The 24,717-nt window shown below is 37.5% G+C and overlaps 2 protein-coding genes across 3 annotated transcripts; one reads left to right on the plus strand and one right to left on the minus strand.

Moving 5' to 3' along the window:
- Positions 1 to 372: 372 nt before the first annotated feature.
- Positions 373 to 20,691, plus strand: LOC104879818 (exocyst complex component EXO84B). The gene is made up of 7 exons (XM_010654097.3): positions 373 to 722; positions 3,271 to 3,368; positions 8,647 to 9,697; positions 9,855 to 10,331; positions 12,302 to 12,484; positions 18,726 to 18,862; positions 19,853 to 20,691. The coding sequence occupies exons 1-7, from the start codon at positions 579 to 581 to the stop codon at positions 20,478 to 20,480; spliced, it is 2,718 nt and encodes a 905-aa protein (XP_010652399.1). The 5' UTR covers positions 373 to 578; the 3' UTR covers positions 20,481 to 20,691.
- Positions 20,692 to 21,015: 324 nt separating this feature from the next.
- LOC100248131 (multiple organellar RNA editing factor 2, chloroplastic) lies at positions 21,016 to 24,053 on the minus strand. Of its 2 annotated transcripts, XR_009466028.1 has the most exons (5): positions 23,393 to 24,053; positions 22,508 to 22,605; positions 22,355 to 22,420; positions 21,182 to 21,386; positions 21,016 to 21,101 (listed from the first exon to the last, which is right to left on the minus strand). XR_009466028.1 is itself a non-coding variant. In XM_002271395.4 (4 exons), exons 1-4 carry the CDS (start codon positions 23,806 to 23,808, stop codon positions 21,244 to 21,246), a joined length of 723 nt encoding a protein of 240 aa, XP_002271431.2. In that variant the 5' UTR covers positions 23,809 to 24,053; the 3' UTR covers positions 21,016 to 21,243. The 2 variants fall into 2 exon arrangements, 1 of the variants encoding a protein (XP_002271431.2); XM_002271395.4 differs by having other exon boundaries at positions 21,016 to 21,386.
- Positions 24,054 to 24,717: the final 664 nt, after the last annotated feature.

The raw sequence follows: 24,717 nt of genomic DNA on the forward strand, positions 1-24,717 counted from the left end.
TTTAAATAAATTTTAATTATATTTGATTTTTTTAATATATTTTTTATAGTAAAATTTAACATGAGAAAACAAATTTTCTTAACACATTTTTTTATTTTCTTAATATTTTCTGAGAATTGAATATATCTTTTATTTTTTATATAAAAATTTAATAATTTAAAAATATTTAAAAATTTAATTAGTTTTAGTTATATTTTATTTTTTTATATTGAAATAGTAATTTCTGGAAGAGTGAAAAGGGCAAAATTAGTGGGTGTGATTCGTGTAAAGGCTTTCCCGATTTATTTGGAAGACATGGGGTTAAGAAAAACGGCACCGTTTTGGTGTCAACAAGATGGTAACAGTCAAATGTAGGCCGTTTTGGCTCGGCAACATGGAAAAGGCGCCCAAAAAACAGAAACAAAAGAACAAAAACACTGATAGTGTTGTCACCGCATTGGTGAACGGAGCTACCGAAGCTCGCCGAGAATGGAAGAAAACGACTTCGTAATGATGAGACAAACGACGAGATTTCACGCGTTTTCGCATTCGAATATCCATGGAATGTTTTGGTTTCGTTTGATTAGGGAAAAGTTTCGATGAAGTCATCTTCGTCTTTAAAATTTCGTTTCAGAGATCACAAGGAAACGGAAGATCCGATGGACGGCGGGACCAGTTCGGAGAGTTCGTCGGTGTCCAGTGACGGTGACGATGAGCTCGAGGTTGAATCCATGACTGGGAAGGTAAATATCTTTTTACTTGAAATTTTGTAGGTATGCGTTTGGTTTCCGCGAAAAACGGAGGAAAGGGAAAGAAACGTAAAGAAGCTTTTGAGTTTTATTATGTTTTTACTCGTTGAAAGAGGTGGTAGAAGGCCCTGTCATTTGAAAGTATGAGTACTCACAAATTTTCCTGTTTCTGCAAATTATAACAAAAATCAAATTTATTGTTTTTTTTTTCCAAAAAAAAGTGTGGCTGCAATCTTCTGCGAGGGTTTGATTCTGATTTTGATAATGTGCCTTATTAATGAAATCTGCCAATAAGAACTCTCTTTTGATCTCAATTTGGTTTTATTTGATTTGCCTTTTGAGTTTTTCTTTAATTTTTTGTTTGTAAGACATAATTTTGTAGTCTTTCACAATTTTATCACGCATCATTTGGACAACTCACTAGACTTACGAACTGGCTAACACGTGTAGAGTGTGAGGCTCACCGCATTTTTGTCTACAAACTCCTACATGTAGTTGCAATCCGTGCATGTGATTGTAGAGGGTCTGTTCTCTGTTTGGACTTTACTAACAAACAGTCAACACAGTACTCAACATTTTTATGAAGCATGTCTCAAAGATCCTTTGTATGATGGTGCATTGGTAATTTGCCTTTACTTTCTTTAATCTAAAAGACAGTATTTTGTAGCAGTAAATGTCCTTGAGTGTTTGAAATGAAGTGAACTCTTCATCCTTCCATGTCTTTCAAATATAGCTTACCTTGATGATCCATTCATGAAGCACACATTGTTTAGATTATGAAAACCTACTCAAACACAGATTTGCCCATTCTTTTTATTGACGAGGACAATGTTTGCAATCCCTTGTGGGATACTTTACCTACCTAATAAAGTCAGCCTCAATCAGCTTGTCAATTTCTGCCTCAATTTGGGAGCTGAGTTGTGATTAAAAGCATTAATTGAGCTTGTTTGATTGGACAGGCCCCATGCTCGACTGTCAAGTGATGGACTGTGACCTTAGACTCGAGACTAGACATCTCTTTGTATGTCCAAGTTGCAACTTGTAGTACTTTTTTTTCTTTAGAAATTTTTAGGAGTGCATCACACCTCCTTAGTTGTGATGTCTTGGATATTCGCCTTTTTATCTTTTGTCTCAGTTGAGATTTTTATGGCTCCGCTAGTTACGTATCTACATGATTTCTTATCCTTATTGTCTTAATTTTTTATATGTTTTGTTAAGATCATGTACTTCTTTACTTGCAACCACTGAATGGAGTTTCCATGGAAGCAAAAGTGATCCTGTAAGCCTTAGAGTCAGAGCCTTCATTAAGTCCTCTTATCATGGAGGAGCGTCTCGTCTATTGGGACTTGAGCAGCTTCTCTTGTCTTCAAGACAAGTTGCAAATTGCCAAATTTAGGAGGGTGATCGTCCCTTCTTTCAGTGTTTGGAGAACCCTACCGTCTAACCTTGTGGCTATTTTTCCACCCCTTATTCAATGAAATGTGATTGACCTTCCTTTCACCAAGATTTTAGGACATGCCTAAGTTTCAGAGGTTCAATTTTAATTCTTCCAAGGGGAAATTTGTCAACTCCACTAGAATGGTTTAACCTACGTGTCTTTCTTAGATTGAACCTTTCCTCTTTTTTTCTTATTGAAGAAGAGAGCACCTACACTGTACCAGACAAGGAGAAAACCAACTGTTGTAAGATCATTGTTTTAACACAATAAAGAAGGATATGATCAATCAATCCTTCCTCAACTATACACAAATAACATCTATCATACCAATGCCCATACTCTTTTTTCGAACTGATCCAGGAAAAGTCTCTATCCTCCTTGGTGCCAAAAGGGAAGAGAAGGCTTTGACCGAGAAATTTCCTCTCTTTGAATCCACTTAGACTACCCTATCCTCTCCATCCTTAATTACCGATTTCTCTTACAATCTCAAAAGAAACACTTCAACACTTTCCAGCTCCCAGTCATGAATCTGTCTTGTATGTTGTATTCAATTGATGAAATTGTTGTTCTAGAATTAGCAGGGCAGATGGCAACATGTATTGCAGCCTTAGGAAAAATGCACATAAGTGAAATTATCCTATTGATGGCTTACATGTCAAAATTAGATCTATAGAGAAACATCAACAGAATCGAAAAACCCATTCGAAGCACCCTGCTCTGAGCAATATTTCTACTAGTTTTAGTGGTTGTAATTAGCATTTGTGTTCTCTTATATGCCTTATGCCCCTGTGTGTCTTATTTCTTTTGGCTCGGTTGAACAAGTAATTTGTCAATACAAAGTCAGATTTTCCAATAGTGGTTCAATAATCCAATATCAACACAATTCACAGTTTCATATATTGGTTAGTTTTTGGTTCACTAGTTTATAAGGGGTTCAGCTGCAGCTTCTCAGTATTGTCTGGCAGACTTGCAGAACTACCTATTCTTACTAATTGTGAATTGAATAGTCCTGTTTTGCTGGATTGTTTTGTCTTAATCCCATCTCAAAAAATTTAGGTTATTCTTTCATCCTCATTACTATGTGAAATTCCTGATGTTATTTAGGGTATTAAGCGGCTCTGTTCAGAACTTGTTGAGCTAAAGAAGGCATCTGATGAAGATTTTCACAAAAGCATCTTTTCAAATTATTCAGCATTTTTAAGGTAACTTCCTAATTTGTTTGTTTTTATTTTATTTTTAGTTCTGTCCCATAATAGTTCAGTCCTTCAGTTTTCACTAACAGACACAAAAACGAGGCACTAGGTATGAATGAAGCAACCAACAAACAAAATATCAAATAAAAAGTGGGGAAAAAAAAAGGAAAGAAAGAGAGACTCCTTAAGCATTAATATTAGCCCTTTGTTTTCAGCCAGAGAAATTAGGAAATGGTGCCTTCTTAGGTTAGATTTTCTGTTTGAACAGGGGAGAAAATTATAATGCTGACCAACTTATGGGATGAGGTTAGTCTCTGGTTGAATAGTGTTGTCTTTGGAAACATAAGGAGTCTGCAGATCACATCTTAATACATTGTGAGTGGGTTGCTAGTTTGTGGTCCTTGGTGTTTTCCCTGTTTGAGATGCTTGGGTTCCTCCTGTGCAGTTAAAGTAGTTTTCATCAGCATGCATGGTAACTTTGTGGGTCAGAGCTGCCAACTAGCTGGAAGGGTTTTTTTTTCCTTAAGAGTAAATTTTTATCCCCATTGGGACTTGAACCAGGAACCTCCCACAAACCATCCCTAACTCTTTACCATTAGAGCTAAGCCTCAAGGGCAAAACTAGCTTGAAGGATGTCCCCCTTTATTTTGGTTTTGGAATGTTTGGAAAGAGGGGTATACGAAATTTGCAATTGGAAATGACAGCAAAACTGTTGTTCATTAAATCCTTGGCTTCCGGTCCAACAATTTGTGGGAAATGTAAGTTAGCATGGGTATGGTTAGACAGGTTGGTTCTAATTTAGTAGTTTTGTTTCTTTTAGCCTTAGTGTGCCTTAAATATGTCTTGTATATATGGGATCTCCCCTACCTCTCACCCCCCACACTACAAACACATCTCCCTCACTCCCCTTGTTGCCAAGTGTCTATTTGTACACATTTAATTCTTTTTTTTGATAGGTAAAAATTCTTGGCATCGCCCAAACTTGAACTGGGTTGTATACATATTTAATTTTCATATGATATATATATACACACACACACACAGCTCAATACAGTGATGATATCTGTAGAAGCTGGTCTCCCATATCCTATATATATAATTTTAATGATTTTATCATTATATGCCTAGTCTAGGTGGATATATGGGTATTGGTTTAATTTGTTGCTTTTTATTTATTTATTTTTTATTAGAAACAAATATATTCATCTTATTGAATGGTAAATACAAAGAAGGACAATCAATCCTTCCAAGATATACAATTGATGATCAGAAGGTGAAATAAATGTATACTGCTTCACAAAAAACTACAACAATTTGCACAAATTTAGGTAGAAAAGCAATGTGCTCATACTGTAAAAGCTCTATATACTTAGGAAAAAGTTCTCAACAAAAGAACCTAAAAACTAAGTGCTTTGCTCCTTGATTGACTAACTAGTCTACAGCTTATTTAGCTGAGCGAGGAACCCAAGAGAAGGAGCATCTAGCAATGTATAGAATTTTGTGAAGCCAACTATCAAACTTTCATGAGCCTCTCTCCCTATTAGACACTAAGGAGATAACAACAATAGAATCTCCTTCTACATTTAGGTTGAATAGACATTAAGTTGTAGCCTACATCAAGCCCTCTAGTAATCTAATATCTTTGCCTTAATAACTAAACCAACTCTGGCAAGTTTAAAGTAAGCTTTGGGTACTGTATCTAGTGATCTCTAATCATCCTCCAATAACTAATTGTCCAAAATAACCTAAAGAACACTCATCAAAATTCAAGTTTATCGAGCCTATTAGAGGAGTTAAATCGTTCTTCTTTGTGATCTCTTAACGTGGCAAACATATTTCCAATCTAACAATAAAAGATCCAAAGGAGTATTCTTAAAATAATTAATGATCAAGGCCAAAAAAATAAGAGAAGTAAACCAATTCCCAAATGGTCTCTACGGATTTCCATCTATCATCAAAGATCCTAGCATTTCTTTCCAACTATAAAAACAAAATCAAGGATAGGATAGTCAATTGCTAAAAAACCCTACCTTTAAAATAACTATCAAATTCTTCAAAAGAGATTACTAACATATTTGCTATGCCTCCAGGAGGCACCTAAACAATTTTGGCTAGACCAAACAATCTATGCCAAAGTCTTAAGACTATAGGGTTATGAAGAAATATGATCAATTGATTCACTACTCTAAGCACATAACATAGTACTTCGAGTTGAAAGCATTTTAAAACCTCCTCACCCTGATGCATAACATTGATATTGATCTTCTTATTAGCACAAGCCATGTAAAATCCTTAATTATAAGTGAGGCTTTTAGATTCTATTGAGTAAGAGAAAAAAAAAAAAGTGTCTTATTCAATAAGAAAGAGTAAAAAAGCACATATATAGACTTTTACACACACACACACACACACAAACCAAGCTACCCCATATCAAATAACTACTAATAATTCTTTAACACTCCCCTTCAAGCTAGGGTGTATATTATTAAGACCTAACTTGGAACACATAATAGAAAAAAGATTTCTCCTTAAAGCTTTAGTAAAAGAAATCACCAATCTGATCTTCAGACTTGATATATTCTCTGATAAAATGGTAATCCACTTCAATATGCTTGGTTCTCTCATGAAACATCAGGTTATTGGTGATATGAATAGTTACTTGATTATCATAGTTATTAGTTCTAGACTTCCAAGAGAAAATCCAATCTCCTGTAACTAGTTTTGAATCCACATTAACTCACACACTATATGTGTCATGGCCTTTTATTATGCTTCAACACTAGATATAGCTACTATATTATACTTTTTACTCCTCCAAGTAACCAAGTTACCACAAACAAAGGTACAATATCCACTAGCGGAACTTTAACTTCACTCAATTGAAGATCCGCCGAGTCCACATCTGAAAAACAAACAATACTGGAGTTGGACCTTCTTTTGTAAAGTACTCCCATACCTATAGTACCTTTGAGATACCTTAGGATTCTACACACTGCTTCCTAATGAATCTACTTGGGTATTTCTATGAAATGAATTACTATACTAACAAGAAAAGTAAATAAATTAGCTTACCCACTAGACTTAGATATCCTCGTTTATTTTAAAACACAAGAATATCATCTTCATTAAGATTCATGTTTTGCTCTATAGGAGTGTTAGCTAGCTTTGCTCATAACATGCTAGTTTCATTGAGCAAGTCTAATACTTACTTTAGGACAAAACAATGTCACCTCTACTCTGTGTAACTTCAATGCCCAAGAAGTAACGCAATAACCCAAGTTCCTTTGTTTGAAAGGTCTGTTTCAAGTAACCTTTCACTTCTTCAATACTTGTAACATCACCACCAAAGACGATGATATTATCCATATATACAATCATTACTACTATTCCAGTGCCCCTCTTGAGAACAAATATTGAGTGGCTAGAATTACATCTTCTAAAACCAAATGATAGAAGAATAGTATTCAATTGATCAAACCAAGGTAGAGGAGATTGTTTTAATCAATAAATAACCTATTTAGTATGCAAACTCTAACTATTGACTCCCCCTAAGCAACAAACCCAGGTGGTTGCTACATATAGACTTCCTAACTCAAATCACCATGCAAGAATGTATTCTTCACATCTAACTAATGTAGGCTCCACCAAAAATTGGCAGCTAAGGAAATTAGAATACGTGCTGAATTAAGATGAGCAACGGGGGAGAAAGTCTCAAAATAGCACACACCATAAGTTTGATTATACCCTTTAGCAACAGACTAAGCCTTTAACCATTCTATAGTTCCATCTAGATAATATTTAAAAGTGAAAACCTAGTGGCAGCCTACAAAATCCTTTCCTTGAGGCAAATCAACGAGCTCTCATGTACCTTTGTTTGGGAGAGCATGCACCTCTTCTTCCAGTAGTATGATTTAGAGCTTCTTGATTCGACTTAGGAATGGAAATAGAAGACAATGCACAAGCAAAACACCAAAAGGTGGGGGAAAGGTTATCTAAAGATACATAATGAGTAAGATAGTAGGTACAATTGTGTTACCTTTTTTTAGTATAATAGGGAGGTTTGACTCATGGGAAATTGAGAAAATGGAAATAGGTGTTGGTATAGAATCATCCATTGATGGGTATGGGTCCGGAGGAGGTAGAGATTGAGTTTGATCTACTTCTTGATCTCTAGCCAATCTTTTCCATTGATAAACTTGTAATGATTTGTCAGTCTTAGATAGAGAAGTATTGGTAACAACAGGAAGGACAGGCTTGAATTGAAATAAGTCAGTTTCTAACTATAATCCATAATCAGAAAAATAAGTAGTCTCAAAGAATGTTACATCAGCACTAATAAAGTATTTACAAGACATGATATCAAAGAATTTATGCCCTTTCTGAGTTTTAGAATATTGTAAAAATACACATTTGATGGATCGAGGATGAAGCTTATCTTTATTTGGAGAAAAATAATGAACAAAGCAAATACATCCAAAAACTCTAGGAGGGAGAGAAAACAGAGGACTATTAAGAAACAATATAGAATAAGGAGTCTTTTGATCTAATACAAAGTAGGGAAACTGATTTATCAAGTAACATGCAGTTAGAATAGCATCCTCCTAATAAGATTTGGCAACCATCATATGAAACATGATGGAATGAGCAACATCCAACAAGTAATGATTTTTCCTTTCAGCAACAAGGAACTAGTTCTAGCCTGATGCCTGAATGGATATAAGCTTTCTGGCAGCATGCTAGTTAGGCTCCAGTAACTCCTGCTAGCCTGCTTGGTAATTGTTGGGAGGAAACAACTGAGGATTAATTATGCATGGTAGTTTAAGGAATTAGTACTCCATTCCTTCAGACTGTGATAGATTGATATCTTGGCTATATTTTAGGATTTGAATTTGTTGAAATGATGAATGAGATATGCGCTGTGCTTGAAACAAATAGAAGGTTCCTTGTTTATTATTTTTAACTTGCAACCATAAGATTCTTTTGATTCAGCTTGATGCCTGTCTAAAACCATGGTTATTGTTAGTATTAGATCGTCTTTGATTACTAAAAAACAGAACATGCATCTCACTCTTCCTTTGTTTGTCTTCAGCTTATTATCCAGAGTTAGTTCTCTGAATTTCAGCCACTTCCCTGACATTATTTTATGTTTGTATTGGTTTGTGATAATATTTGACAGCCTGACACTTTTCATTTATTATCTAGAGCAAATTCATCCAATATCTGCTCAAAGCCTGTATAGTGATTCATAATTATCTAAAAAAACTTAAATATGTCCTTATATATGCAGAATATTTCAAGAAGTAGAAGGAATGGAAAATGAACTGATGCAGCTGAAACACCATGTTTCAACACAAAAAAGGCTCATCAAAGAACTTACATATGGCATATATTTAGACCTTTTATCCAAGGAGACCATAGAGTCAATTATTAAAGAACCTGTTTGTGCTGAGCAATCTCCTCTGAGCACATTAGAGGCTCATACCATTGATGTTTCAGAAACGCTAGACACTCTTTTGTCAGAATACAGGTTAGATGAAGCACTGACAATTCTAGAAATGGAGGCTGAGACCTTTTTAAGGATGCAGTTGGAAGAAAGTTATCCGCCAGATATGTTGATGTCTTATAACTCTGCAATGTCAGAGAGGAAGGCCCTTCTTGCAGATCAATTGATACTAGTGGCGGAAAATCCAAGAGTAGCTGCGCCAGAACTTCAAAAGGCACTAGTTGGACTTTGCAGACTTGGTCACAGTCATTATGCAACTAAGTTATTGCTTAAATATTACCATACACGTCTTGCAACTGGAATACATAATTTCCAACATTCAAAATCATTGCCCCATGGAGCATACATTAGGGTTCTTGCAAAGTTTGTATTTTCTATGATTTCTCAAGCAGCAAAGAGTTTTGTGGTGTTATATGGAGAAACTTCTCCCTATGCCTCAGAACTTATTCAATGGGCCTGTGAACAGACCCAAGTATTTATTTCTTGTTTCATTAAATTTGTTACATCGATCTCAGAAATAAGTGGTGGATTGTCCACAGCAGTAGAGGCTGTGCAGTTTGCACTGTCATATTGTTCTTTGTTAGAAACTCAGAGAATAGTGTTGTGCCCTTTCTTCATCAAGCATGTTCGCCCTTGCATGGAAGAGGCTTTACAAATTCGTATTGAGCATTTTAAGAAAGTCATTGCTATTTTTGCAGCAACGGATGCTTGGGATTTGGGTAGATATCTTGTATCAGGAATTTTAGTTGAAGAGCGCCCTTCTATGGCTGTTGGTCAACAACCAAAATATTGTCTGCTCACAAACAGCGGCAGGAAGTTTGTAACATTATTGCAGGTTTGGTCCCTTTTTAGACAATTAAATTTTCCCATGTTTTAGTGTAAACTTGCAAATAATTTGCCACATCTACCTCTCAAGTCACTTGTTGCTCTTTCTCCTTTTTCTTTTTCTTTTTTCTTTTTTCTTTTTTTCTTTTTTTGGTCTATTCTTATAGGCTATCACAGAGGATGTTTCCCCATTGGTTTCCCTTCAAATGGAAGGTCCAATACTCAGAGGACTCACAGACCTCTTTATGGTTTATATTGCTAGTCTTGAAAGGGCGATCGCCTGTCAAACAGGTGGTTCAATAATCAATTTGGCTGTGTCGCTACAACAGCAAGTTTCTGTTTTAGCTAATATATCAACACTTGTACATTTCTTCTCCAGCATCATCAAAAGCATCTTCAAGGGCATCAGTAACTTTAATTGTGAGCTAATGGAAACCCCTTTAGTTGGTTGTCAACAGAAAGACCTTGCCTTGTGTCTGCTACTTATTCAAGAGGCATCTGATCAGCTCAGAGCTAGCTTTTGCCAGCAATTTATATATAGAATGTCTCCAGAAAGTGGCTGTAGACTGACTCCAGAAACTTGTGGTATCAGTTATGGTGATTTTAATGTGTTTCATGACATGATACCCTCTGTTGTCTTACAGGTATGACTTGCTTCTTTCAGAGATGAAAATTTGATGACTTCAATTTTGCAGAACACTTACCAAGGATTTGTAAAATCCCTATCATTACCTATATGAGAAAAAGATTACTCAGCATTCAGGGTGATGTTAAGGCTGTGGGCTTAGAATGAAGTGCAATGCTTCTCAAGTTTATTAGAGTTTATGGTACATGGCATAAATTTGTTTTATGTTTACAACTTTTGCCTAACTTTCTTGTGATGGTTACATTATTACAACCATAGATGCACAACAGTGTATTCGCCTTCACCCTCACTAGCATATCCCTCTTTTTTCTTCATCATTATATGTTCTATTTCTGTTGACCAGCCTATTCTTCTGACCCTATTATTTGCTCATGTGGGAAAGTGTCTGTATTACTAACATGTTAGTTCTCTGAAGAAACATCATTTCAGGGAGGAAGGTGTTTTCAGATTGGTACAAAGGGGTTGATTCATTTTCAATATTTGAGGCTCCATTATATAGCATTTATTTAATCCCCAATTTTGAAAGTATTTTTTTCTTAAATGCAATGGATAACCAAGAATCTTGAAGTGTTGTGTCAATGATTATTTCAACTACATTTACATGTGCCAATTGTAAATCTCTAATTATGCCTTTGGGGTGACACAAACAAGTATAATGTTTAAAGGATAGGATCAGATTCATATTTCCTGGTTTCAAGAAATTTAAAATAATGATATGTTATGGGCTTTTGCAATCTTTTTGTTTTGTACCCAACTCTAAATAAGAGATGCTACATTTCCTACAGGGATTGGCTATGCACCTGTTGAGGATAGTGTTCAACTTTAGCCTTTAGTAGTAGAAGTAGAGCAGGAGTAGTTACAGTGGCTGTGTGATTGAATTTTATGTTTGTGCACTGTATTTTAAAAGTTCTCTTACTAACAGTAAGGATAATTTTGATTCTTTAAAAAAGTCTAATTAAATAAAAATCTACTTTCTGTATCATGTTTGAGGAAAAGCATGGTTTACTTCTCCAAAACATGGATAAATCACGTCAGGAAGTATGGGGCCCATGTTTGAGATTTCTATCCTAACACTTCTAAAAGTTACATTTGACTTTCAAATTCTGCTTTTAGTGCTTGAAAAGCTTTCCCAAATGGGGCATACACACACACACATGATCTTTTTGCTTTTATTTTCCATTCATTTTATTTGCTGCCGTATTTATTATTAAATCATAGGTTGTAGTATCTTTTCTCATGCCATTGACCCATGTTCTTTTTGGCCTTCCACTTGTCCTTGCCATGAACAAACTTATATAGAGTGCCATGGTTCCATTTGAAGGCTGTTCCTTTTGATGATGTTAATAGGGGAAGGAGAAGGCCAGAAAAATCTGGGTCAAGGCTATGAACAAAATAATGCTGTATTTTGCCTCAATGTAGAATGACCCTATATTATGAAGAATGGTGAGAACGGATTCATGTATCTAACCAAAAACATTCAGGATAAGCTTGGATGACTTGGAATAAAAATATATTTGAAAAGCATAGGAGAGAGTCTATAGAAAAACATGAGTGAGAGAGAGAGACTCAAGTAATATAAATATAAATTACTGAGTGAAGCAAATAGCCTCAACATGCAAAATTTCTATTCCAATATTTGAGCTTGCTGAGTTGAATCGATGTGATCTTTGTGCCGTTATTTCAGCATAGTTCTGCAGTGATAACGTGGTAGATGGTATCTTTCTGCTACTAGTTTACCTCAGTTCTGTAGTGACAATGTGAAATTCTTTTTAATTTCATGGTTCTCTATTTTTGCCTTTGCCTCATAGGGTTTATTTTTACCAGTTGGGAAAAAATATCAGTTAACTGAAAGGAGGTATTCAACAAATATAAAACTGGCAAAGGAGATATGCATCAGTTAAATTTCAATTTGTTCAGTAAATAATTTGCCACTTATATATGGTTTTAATCTCAGTTTGCAATTACCAGGTATTGTTTTTAGAATTGAGGAAACTGGAAAGGCTTACTGAAGGCAACACTGAAATGGAGTGGTTGATGGAGTTATTGAAAGCACTGATGGAGGCCAGGTTTGCTTGGACTTTGAACAACCAAGATATCTGGACCACCAGTGAAGATGATTTGATTGTTCAACATCCTGGAAACTTTAAGCAGGTATACATATTCTTTTTCCTTGTATAGATGAGTGCTGAAACCTGGAAACTTCTATTCACTGCTTAATGTCGTTATTCTTTAATCAGATATTTTCTTGGGCTCATACAAAGATTTCCAATTCCCCCCTCTATAGATTTAGAAGGAGCCTTATCTACTTGCGCTGATGGTTGCACTTGTGGCCCATCTATATTTACAAAATTTTCCCTTGAAGCCTAGCACAAGTGGCTAGGGATTGGAGTGGATACAAGGGAGGTTTCTGGTTTGGCTTCCATTTAACAGCCAAAAATACAAATAAAAAACATCAAAGAAGCATACTAAAAAATTTTCAGGTATGCAAGCTAAGTGGATCCATCTAAATCCTCCTTGTCCCAAGTCTTTAGGATGACAATACAAATCCTTCATGCCACCTCTCTGAAGGATAGCTCATCCATTCTGCCCTGTCATTCATTTTTATGACATGAATTGTTTGGTTCTGAATTCTGATCAAAAATAAAAAATAAACAATTATGGCCTTACTTTTCTTACAAACTTATTCTCTAAATATATATGTATCGCTAATAAAATTATTGGTATTGAGATCAGTATTGTAATTCAAGTTTAGAACTGGCCATGAATACACTAGTAGACATGGTATAGTATGTGTCTCTTGTTGAATATAATGTATTTATAGTATATTATCTTTCCTTGTTAATATAGGTCACATGTATGGTAGTTAGGACTCCTAGCCTTGTATATATATATCTCTCAATTGTAAGTAGAAAATATATGAATGAGAATTAAGATTTTTCTCCTTTTTCTCTCTTTTAACATGGTATCAGAGCCAAAGGAGAAAACCTAATTTTTTTTTCGGTTTAGCCGTGTAATCAATTCCGGCGAACCGTCCAGTGACCGTGTTTCACTCCAGTCCCCTCATTTTCTTCCCGAATCACTCCGGACAACCTCATCGCCGTCGGATCTCCACCACGCCGGCAACCTTTTCCGGCGAACTTTTCCGGCGACGTCTTTTTCCGACACCGACCACACCAAGAGGAGCGCCTAGAGGAAATCTCCAACTTCTTCAAAAGCATCGGAGCCAGAAAACCCTCCACGCGCCGGCCACGCTCACTTCTCCGGCCGGCGACTAAATCTCACACGCCGGCGCGTGAGGGCGCGTGAGACCTTTTCCGGCGACGCGCCTCCTCCTCCAGCCTCGCCTGACGCCGACCAGCATCCCTACCTACCTGGTTCTCCCATCCGAGCCCTGCACGTACCTCTTTTGGGGATTTTTGTCTCCGTCAGCCCTCCAAACAGCCTTTCCGGCGAAGTTCTGGCTACTTTTTCTCCACCCCAATCCCTGCACGTGCCTTGGGAAGTGTTCTTCTACCCTTCTGGTGGTACCACGTCGCGATCTGAGGCCGTCTCCCTTTTTCGGTGGTGCCACGCCACAATCTGCAGCCGTATTAGGGCTCTCTTCGATCCAAATACGTGAATATGACCACCAAAAATCAGATCTTTACCTCTGTTATCTCTGGATCTCCTATGATTACCTCAGAGAAATTGGTTGGCAGTGAGAATTATCGCTCCTGGTCTGCCTCTGTTGAACTTTGGTTTATGGGTCAAGGATATGAGGATCACTTGGTTACCCAGGAGGCAGATATCCCTGAGGTTGACCGCGTACAGTGGAGGAAGATAGATGCACAGTTATGTAGTGTATTATGGCAATCGGTTGATCCCAGGATTCTTCTTCATCTTCAGGCCTATAAAACTTGTTTTAAATTTTGGACTCAGGCCAAAGGATTATACACGAATGATATCCAGCGTCTTTATAAGGTGGCTTCTGCTATTGTCCATCTCAGCCAACAGGACCTGGATCTATCTACTTATATTGGTCAGATTGCCTCTCTTAAGGAGGAGTTCTTGACTGTGATGCCTCTTACTCCTGATGTTGGGGCTCAACAAACACAGCTTGACAAGTTCTTCATGGTCCTTACTCTTATTGGCCTCCGTCCGGATCTTGAGTCTATTCGTGATCAGATTCTTGGAAGTTCATCAGTTCCGTCCTTGGATGATGTGTTTGCTCGCCTCCTCCGTATCTCGTCCACTCAGACTTTGCCATCTGATAGCGCTTCAGATTCTTCTGTGTTAGTTTCTCAAACTACCTCTCGAGGAGGACGCAGTGGTACCCGAGGTAGAGGCCAACGTCCTCATTGCACCTATTGCAATAAACTTGGCCACACTCGCGATCGTTGCTATCAGTTACATGGAAGACCTCCTCGCACTGCCCATATGACCCAGTCCTCTGATTCTCCGCTGCCTCAGCCTCCGAGCTCCTCCGCATCTCAGACATCTCAGGCTTCTATTGCCTCTGTTGCCCAGCCTAGTAATGCCTCTGCCTGCCTTACCCACACTTCTTCTTTTGGACCCTGGATTCTAGATTCTGGAGCATCTAATCACCTATCTGGTAATAAGGATCTTTTCTCCTCTATTACTACTACCTCTGATTTACCTACTGTTACCTTAGCTAATGGTTCTCAAACTGTGGCTAAAGGTATTGGTTTGGCCCTTCCTCTGCCTTTTCTACCTCTCACTTCTGTCCTTTATACTCCTGAATGTCCTTTTAATCTTATTTCCATCAGCAAAATCACTCGTACTCTTAATTGCTCTATTACCTTTTCTGATAAATTTGTGACCTTGTAAGACCGGAGTACGGGGAAGACGATTGGCATAGGACGTGAGTCTCAAGGCCTCTATCACCTCACCTCAGATTCATCTCCTGCAGTTTGCATTTCCACTGATGCTCCTCTCCTCATTCACAATCGTCTGGGCCACCCTAGTCTCTCCAAGTTCCAGAAGATGGTTCCTCGTTTTTCCACTTTGTCGTCGCTTCCGTGTGAGTCATGTCAGCTTGGGAAACATACTCGTGTCTCGTTCCCAAAGCGTTTGAATAATCGGGCAAAGTCTCCTTTTGAGCTTGTCCACACTGATGTTTGGGGTCCTTGTCGGACTGCGTCTACTTTAGGATTTCAGTATTTTGTCACTTTCATTGATGACTATTCTCTATGTACTTGGTTATTTTTAATGAAAAATTGAGCTGAGTTATTCTCTATTTTCCAGAAATTTTATACTGAAATCCAAACCCAATTCAATATTTCTATTCGTGTGTTACGCAGTGACAATGCCAGGGAATATTTTTCAGCCCAATTTACTTCGTTTATGTCTCATCATGGAATTCTTCATCAGTCTTCTTGTGCTCATACTCCTCAACAAAATGGGGTAGCTGAACGCAAGAATCGACATCTTGTTGAGATAGCTCGTACTCTCCTCCTCCATAGTCACGTTCCTTTTCGTTTTTGGGGAGACGCTGTTCTTACCGCTTGTTATTTGATTAATCGTATGCCCTCCTCTGTCTTACACGATCAAATTCCTCACTCCCTTCTCTTCCCTGACCAACCACTTTATTTCCTTCCTCCTCGTGTCTTTGGTTGTACTTGCTTCATTCATATTCTCACTCCTGGACAGGACAAGCTTTCCGCCAAAGCCATGAAGTGCCTCTTCTTGGGATATTCCAGACTTCAGAAGGGTTATCGTTGTTATTCCCTTGAGACTCATAGATACTTTATCTCCGCTGATATCACCTTCTTTGAGGACTCACCATTCTTTTCCACCACTTCTGAGTCTCTTCCTGTTTCTGAAGTTTTGCCCATTCCCATTGTCTCCCCACCTGATGCTATGCCCCCTTGACCACTTCAGGTTTATCATCGTCGCCCTCGTGTCGTTGCTCCTCTCCCTTTTCCTGAGGCACCTGCTGACTCACTTCCTATCCCTTCGGCTTCACCTGCCCCAGCTCTGCCTTCTCCTAATGACTTACCCATTGCTGTTCGGAAAGGTACTCGCTCTACTCGTAATCCTCATCCTATTTACAATTTTTTGAGTTATCATCGCTTATCTTCACCCTATTCTGCTTTTGTTTCTGCTATATCCTCTGTTTCTCTTCCAAAGAGCACCCATGAAGCTCTTTCCCATCCAGGCTGGCGACAGGCAATGGTGGATGAAATGGCTGCTTTGCACTCTAATGGCACTTGGGATCTTGTTGTTTTACCCTCTGGTAAATCTACAGTTGGTTGTCGTTGGGTCTATGCCGTTAAGGTTGGTCCTGATGGTCAGGTTGATTGCCTTAAGGCCCGCTTAGTTGCTAAAGGCTATACTCAAGTTTATGGTTTTGATTATGGTGACACATTCTCCCCTGTTGCCAAGATTGCTTCTGTCCGCTTGCTTCTCTCCATGGCTGCTATGTGTTCTTGGCCTCTTTATCAGTTGGATATTAAAAATGCCTTCCTTCATGGTGATCTTGCCGAGGAAGTTTATATGGAGCAACCTCCTGGTTTTGTTGCTCAGGGGGAGTCTGGTTTAGTGTGCAGGTTACGCCGTTCTCTATATGGCTTGAAACAATCTCCTCGAGCATGGTTTAGCCGTTTTAGTTCTGTTGTTCAAGAGTTTGGCATGCTTCGCAGTACAGCAGACCATTCAGTTTTTTATCATCATAACTCCTTGGGGCAGTGTATTTATCTGGTTGTTTATGTGGACGACATCGTCATTACAGGCAGTGATCAGGATGGTATTCAGAAACTAAAGCAACATCTTTTTACCCACTTTCAGACCAAAGACTTGGGGAAACTCAAGTATTTCTTGGGAATTGAGATAGCTCAATCCAGTTCTGGTGTGGTCCTTTCCCAAAGGAAGTATGCTTTAGACATCCTGGAAGAAACCGGTATGTTAGACTGTAAACCGGTAGACACACCTATGGATCCGAATGTCAAACTTGTACCAGGACAGGGGGAGCCTTTAGGAGACCCCGGGAGATATCGACGGCTCGTAGGTAAATTGAACTATCTCACCATTACTCGTCCAGACATTTCTTTCCCTGTGAGTGTTGTTAGTCAATTCCTACAGTCACTATGTGATAGCCATTGGGATGTCGTAATCCGCATTCTTCGATATATCAAAAGTACACCAGGCCAAGGTGTATTGTACGAGAACAGAGGTCATACTCAAGTTGTTGGTTACACAGATGCAGATTGGGCTGGCTCACCCACAGATAGACGTTCCACTTCAGGGTACTGTGTTTTTATTGGAGGTAATCTAATATCTTGGAAGAGTAAGAAACAAGATGTAGTGGTCAGATCTAGCGCTGAAGTCGAGTATCGAGCTATGGCTTTGGCAACATGTGAACTCATATGGTTGAGACATCTTCTTCAGGAGTTGAGATTTGGAAAGGATGAACAGATGAAACTCATCTGTGATAACTAGGCCGCATTACATATTGCATCCAATCCAGTCTTTCATGAAAGGACCAAGCATATTGAAGTTGACTGTCATTTCATTAGAGAGAAGATCGCATCAGGATGTGTTGCTACAAGTTTTGTTAATTCAAATGATCAACTAGCAGACATCTTCACTAAATCTCTCAGAGGTCCTAGGATTAAATATATTTGTAACAAGCTTGGTGCATATGACGTATATGCTCCAGCTTGAGGGGGAGTGTTGAATATAATGTATTTATAGTATATTATCTTTCCTTGTTAATATAGGTCACATGTATGGTAGTTAGGACTCCTAGCCTTGTATATATATATCTCTCAATTGTAAGTAGAAAATATATGAATGAGAATTAAGATTTTTCTCCTTTTTCTCTCTTTTAACATCTCTAATCAACTTTCTTTGCATATGTTGTTGGTGGCTATCATAATCCAAAATTTAGAATTTTACGCCTTGTACCATGACTGACTTAAGTTTTTTCCAAGCCTTACTAATTTTCTTGTTTCCCCAAGACAAAACTCTCTGAGTGGTAAAAGAAAATATGTCCCATTTTTGTGTTTATTTACAATTTTACTTATTTTAAAACTTCTACAATGTTTCATTTATTACACATAAAAGCTAGATGCAAGCTTATTTTATCCTATTCAAATTGGCTGAATATTAATATAGTTTCGTGTTGGAGAAAATACAATGATTGAACTTCCAGAATTAGATAACTAATTCTTTTTCACCAAAACTTGGCCAATGTTCACAAGCAAAAGATTAGTTCAAAACACAACAGGCTTATGTTCATTTCTCATTGACAGTATTGGACAATGCAGTTTTCTAATTGAAGACATGATGAGGTTTTTGCATGTCTGCCCTACTTATTTTTTTTAGTCATCTGTTGTCAAGTTGCTACTACCCCTGCTAATTTATTTCCTTCATGTTTATTGTCCTAGAATAGTTTGTTTTGGACATCCAATTTCTAGTTGAAATTGCAAGGTATGAAGGATACCTCTCCAATAACATAATGAATGCCTCAATGGATTTTGTATCTCACATGGAATCGGCCTTCCTTTCTGCTGGATTGGATCCTAGAAGGTAATGCTTCAACTTTCTGTGCTGAAATTTAAAATTTTCTGTAGTATGTCATCAACAACTAGTCTACCACTAATTTCAATATTCTTTGTTGCCGTATGGTATGTACGGCCATCTAGATCAGTTGGTATGAGAGATTGAGACATTTGATTTCCACTATATATAGTAAGCTACAAATTGCATGCAGACTACCAATTTTTATTTGTGATGTTAAAAAAGTTAATCATCCCTAAGCCAGGGAATTTTTTTTATCATATATTAGAAACCTCAAAGACCTACTAGCAAAAAGCACCTGTCCAATTCTTTGCTAGAACTTGGATGGACATACAGAAAGTTAGCATCCTAGATTAAACGTCTAATGCATTATTTATATGGCTCTATACTGACGCAAATGTAGGATTAGAATTGCCCATTCAGCATCATAGCAATTGGCTGGTATAGATTCTTATATTATTAAGTCGAGCTCAATTTCCCTGGCCGCAAAACTTTCATTGTTGGGGTCTATAATTTGAAAAAGTACCTATACAAGAGGATAGCTCTATTATCTAGAGGTTGTTAAGAGGCATCTGGCAATTGGCAACAAGTTTTTGTGTCTAACTCAAAATCAACAGGAAGCATTATTGGAGAATCAGCAACAACTTGTTTAACCAGAGATTTTAACTAATTTGCTTCTTCTGAAAATGAAAATCTAATCACACTGTAAATGAAATGGTTTTTTTTTTTTTTTTTTTTTTCTGTTTCAAAATTTTCTTCCTTGAATTTGCTTTAGCACTGCTGGCTTTGTGAGGGGTTACTTTTTCGTGTTAAACCGTGTTTTTCACACCATTGGGTCTTCTACAAGAATTACAACTACCAGAAAATCTACTGGGCCCCCAGGGCTGAGATATGACGAAATATTTATTTTGATTTGTCTTTCATTCTAGTTCAGTTAATTTTCATACGCCAAAACTCATGTTCCTTAGAACAGAAATTTATATTTTTCCTTTATCACAGAGATTTAGATGAGGATGATGGATGGGCCACAAAGGCTGCCACTGAAACTATTCAAAGGCTAGTGGAGATGAAAACAGAGTTGCCTCCAAATGAAGAAACTACTGCTGTTCGTGAAGGAGCATCAGGTGAAAACCAATCTGTGTACGCCACTGACTCTTGTCAGGATGATGCCAGTTCTTGCAAGGATTCTCTAGAATCTGAGGTGAATGCTGCAGCCATAGGCGCAACAGAAGTTGGAATTAACAAAGGAGAAGTACTTGATAGAGAACTTGGCCCTCACCAAACGCCCTTGGGTTTTCTTGAAGAGGAGGGTGGCTCATATGATAGTGGTGTCATACATGCAACAGACATTGTAGCATCGGAAGATATGATTGAAATACCTGACCCAGAGAGAACCAAAGTCCATACCACACTGGTTTCCACAGGCATAGTTGGGGAGGCTTCCACGGCTGAGCTGCCCATTGAAGAAGGAAATCACAACCATTGTAGTGGCTCCAGCTTGGCAATTGACAAGCCAGATATGAGCAGAGAAGAAAAATCTCCAGGAAGCCAAGTTACAGAAGATTCTGTGGAACGACAGGGCCAAAATGGAAGAAACAATGTCGAAACCATTGATTCTATCATATAGGAGAAGAAACAGAATCCACAGCAAGGACCAAATATGGTGATGCATAAACAACTAGCGAAGCTTGGCATGAGTGGTTAAGCATACAATCAGTTTTTAAGAATAAGCTTCTGCTTAATATTTTGCTATTCTATGATATGACAATAAAGTAAAATGGGCAGATTACTTTTATTTTTGTTTGATTCTATAATTACAGCAGCAGATTCCCAATTTATTGGCAGTTCTCTATAAGGGTCCAAATAGTTAAGAGCTGCAGATTACTATTTTCTCCAACACTAAGGTTGGTTCAACATTTTTGGAGTTTGAACCAAGCAAACCCAACTCCCCAGCCCAGAAAATGGAATAATTCCTGAAAGCTGGAAATTTTGGCCGGTACTATTCCATATGTCAAGAAACTCTAAAATCTCCTTTTACTATCAGAGGATTCCTCTTTTATCAAAACACATATTTCTAATTGCAAAAAGATCAACCAGCTCAGGAAATTATTGCTACAACGTTTGGGCCAAAAAGTAACCTTTCAAAATGTTCTAAAGAAAAATGTTCAAAATTGCCATATTATACCACTGGAAACATTGTCACAGCCACACCAAAAGTTCATGGTGATACAACAGTTCAAGTCCCAACCTGAAATTTTCTGGTATTAGAATGCAGTCACATAACCAAAGGTAATCCTAAAATGAACAAGATATCTAAATACAACCAACCCAAGCAATTGTGTAAAGAGTTGTTCATCCACAATGTGCCACTAGGCTTCATTTCTTCAGCTTTATCGCATGTTCTCTCGACGCCTCACATATCGGGTTCTGTCATTGTATTTTGGTCTATCTCTGCCTGTCTGGGGCTGGGGCTCCACTCTCCTTTGCTGCTCAGGAGATCTCTGAACTATCTCTCCATTGACAAACAGCTCGGCTGATCATAAGAAAAATAAAGAAATTCAAAATTGCTCCAGCTTCAAAATTGGTACACAACAGGTAGGAGGGAGAAAATAATTAAATTCCAAGTAATAAGTTGCTTGCATATTACTAATTCGAAAGTAGTAAATTACTAATTCCTTGAATTTTGCCCTCCTGAAATAATTTGAGCTTTGAGAATGGGCAAGAATGCCTTTTCTCTCCGATAAAGCAAACAAAATGGGGGTTGAACAGCCAAACAACTTCAAAACCTATATCAAGTTAACTCATCTGGCCTGATTTTGGTGGTTCCCCAAACACCCACAACCTGGTGGATTGAGAAGGGAAAAACTTTGATACCTCAAGTAAAGACCTCATCCAAGTTGGCAACACATTATGCCAAAGACTCAGACACACAATGCCATCAAGATACAGGAGAAGAATTGAAAAATGAAACTAAATAACACTTCTCGATTGGAGTGGCTGTTCTATGTAGACAGTCAAATAAGAGCACAATATAATATTTCATGTTCCATCTCCACTGACCTGATACTCTACCGAGTTCAAGAAGCACAGAACAGTTAGGAGATAAGATTTATGTTAGTCCATTAGCATTCAAAGCTGTGCATTGCCTTTTAAGGCTTTCAGCTTTGCCAAGATGGACTCCACAATGCAATTGTTTACCTTATAACTTATAAGGCTTCTCAGCCTGGTCAAGGCGGAGTGATCTATAATGCAGGTACTTGGCCTTTGAAGCAAATTTGGACGGACTGCCCTATAATGCTATTAATTAATCTTAGTTTGTTTGTGACCAAAATAAGTTAATATCTACAGTGAAAAATGGCACAACTAAGTTCAGTCACCTATAACTTTATTATTATATCAACATTTCAAGAGGATCTCATTTACTCACTCGCTATTAGCATTATTGTTATATTGACCTTACAAGATGTTTTTGCAAAAAAAACTTGATGTATCAGAGACTACCTCCATAGTCCTTATTCTCAGGATCAACATAAGAATCTGGAAGGACAAAAAGAACACCGGGCAGATCTGCAGAAAGAGTAAAAGAAAGGATGAAACATAAGATCAATTGCTCCAGATATTAGTAAGCATAAAGTGAAGTGAGTCAACACAAACCTTCAAGCTTATTCGAGGTTTCCTCATCAATCTCACAGCCAAACCCAAAATACCTCTCACACGACACATTGTAAATCTTCTTCTTTGCTTCCTCTTCACTGAGACATCATTAAAAAAATTATCATTATTGTACTCATAGAGAGGACACATCTCATGTGATAAAAGTCCCAAACCCGTAACAACTAGAACTGCAAAAATAAGGAATATAATTTCACAAATAGATAGATTGACAATCTATAAGCTTATGAAGCCACAAGTGAAAGAATTCAAACAATCCCAAAATTCAGCATCCGTTGGAAAACTTCAAAATTCAAATGCATAACCCAAAAGGTTTGGTTGTGGAGAAATGCAGAAAAAAGTTAAATCTTTTGAAATCGGCAAGGTTCAAATACCGAAATTCATACCCAGATGCTCCATTTGGTCACGGACAAATGCAGAAAGATGAAATTAAAATTTGGCTGAGTTCAGAACTCAAATTATTTTTTCCTACATAAAACATAAGATTCAACATGCTAATTCTGTTTATATTCCTAGATTTTCTCAGCACCCAAAGCATAATTTCAGAGTGGAACAACACAAAACAAAAACCCATAAACCCGTAAACCCTTTAAAATAACCACTATAACACACACCATCTTCCTATCACAACATAAAAGAACATAAGCTCGAAACCCGTAGTCCCAATCCTGGTCCACTGCTTCCTCATCAACCAAATAAATGTACTACTAAAACACTCTCTCCCCGAAAACGACACAACACATGAGATACGAACACTCTTTTCTCTCCGCCCACTTCCTCATCAACCAAACAGAGCGTCATTCTAAAATCAAAACCTAAAAATCAAAACCCTAAACCCAACTATAAAGACCCAAAACTCCAAGTTACCTTCCAACGACCTTGGCTAGGGTTTGGATGTAGCAGTCGATCATCTGATGCTTGGTAGCACCCTCACCGCCAGGCTTATCCATGACAATCAGCCAATGCTCGTAGTCACAACCCGGGAACAGCGGGGCCATCTCGGTGGGAGGCCGGTCGCTGAAGTTCGAACCGGAGTTGAGCGGCGAGTAGCCGGATTTTCCAGCCCGGTTCACCCTAAAACGGACCTGATTGAGCCGCGAAGAGAGGGGAATTGCCGGCCAGAACCGAACCGGGACAGGACGCGGTTGTTGGAGGGAAGAGGAGAGGAAGCGTTTGGAGAGGGAGCTAAGCGGGGGTGTGGATCGAAGGGTTAGGAGAGATTGGGAGGAGGAACGAAGGGCCATAATCGATCGGGAAATTTTAGCTGCCATTGAAGTGGGCATGGGAAGGGTAGGGTTTTGGAAAAGCAGTGGGGTTCGTAGATGACGGAATGAGAGGGTTTTGGGGGGTTTTATATAGCAGTAATCAGGTACGGTCGTGATCAGGTGAGCTTCTATGAACAAGTTGATCAAAATCTCACCTTTCTCTTTGTAAAATGGTTGCTAGATGGTATATCAAACTCTATATCATATTAGGACTTTAGAATCAAAGTCCATAATATGAATGGGTAACCTTCCAATCATATTTTAAAGTATCTAATATGTCCTCTTTCTTGTTTTAAAAGATGGAAAAATTATATTTCTTTATGTTAATCTTAGAAACATATTAAATAATTAATATTTTAAAAATAATTAAAAAAAATTTACATACTTTTTTAATAACATAATAATAAGGGTTATTATAGCATGTTAAAATAGTGGAGAAATGATACACATTTCTCCACTATAACATAATAATATTTGAATTTTAAATAAAATTAAATATAGTTAAAATTTATTTTAAAAAATATATATTTTCAAAATTTTAATCTTTATATAGAAAAGGAGAAATAAATCCATTTCTAAATTGAAAAACATTTAAAATAGTTTGTTAATTTTAAATCTATTTTTATTTTTATTATTTTGATAACATTTTCCTTCACTTCTTTGAAAATAGAGTGAAAAGTTACAATTCTAAAACCAAGTAATTGAGAGAAAGGAAAGAGAGTATAAATCACAAAAGAATAAAATAAAAAATAGCCTAACAAATTGAGGCATTATAAAATGTACCATTTTATTTTCACTTTCATTATGGTCACAACTTACAAGTAGTAATTTTATTTAACTTTTTTAAAATCAATAAAATAATAAATAATATTTACTAGTATACCTGCCTAATAAAAAAATCGGAATATTGAATATGTATAATGAAAC

Source organism: Vitis vinifera, chromosome 7, assembly GCF_030704535.1.
Source record: "Vitis vinifera cultivar Pinot Noir 40024 chromosome 7, ASM3070453v1".
Taxonomy (NCBI): domain Eukaryota; kingdom Viridiplantae; phylum Streptophyta; class Magnoliopsida; order Vitales; family Vitaceae; genus Vitis; species Vitis vinifera.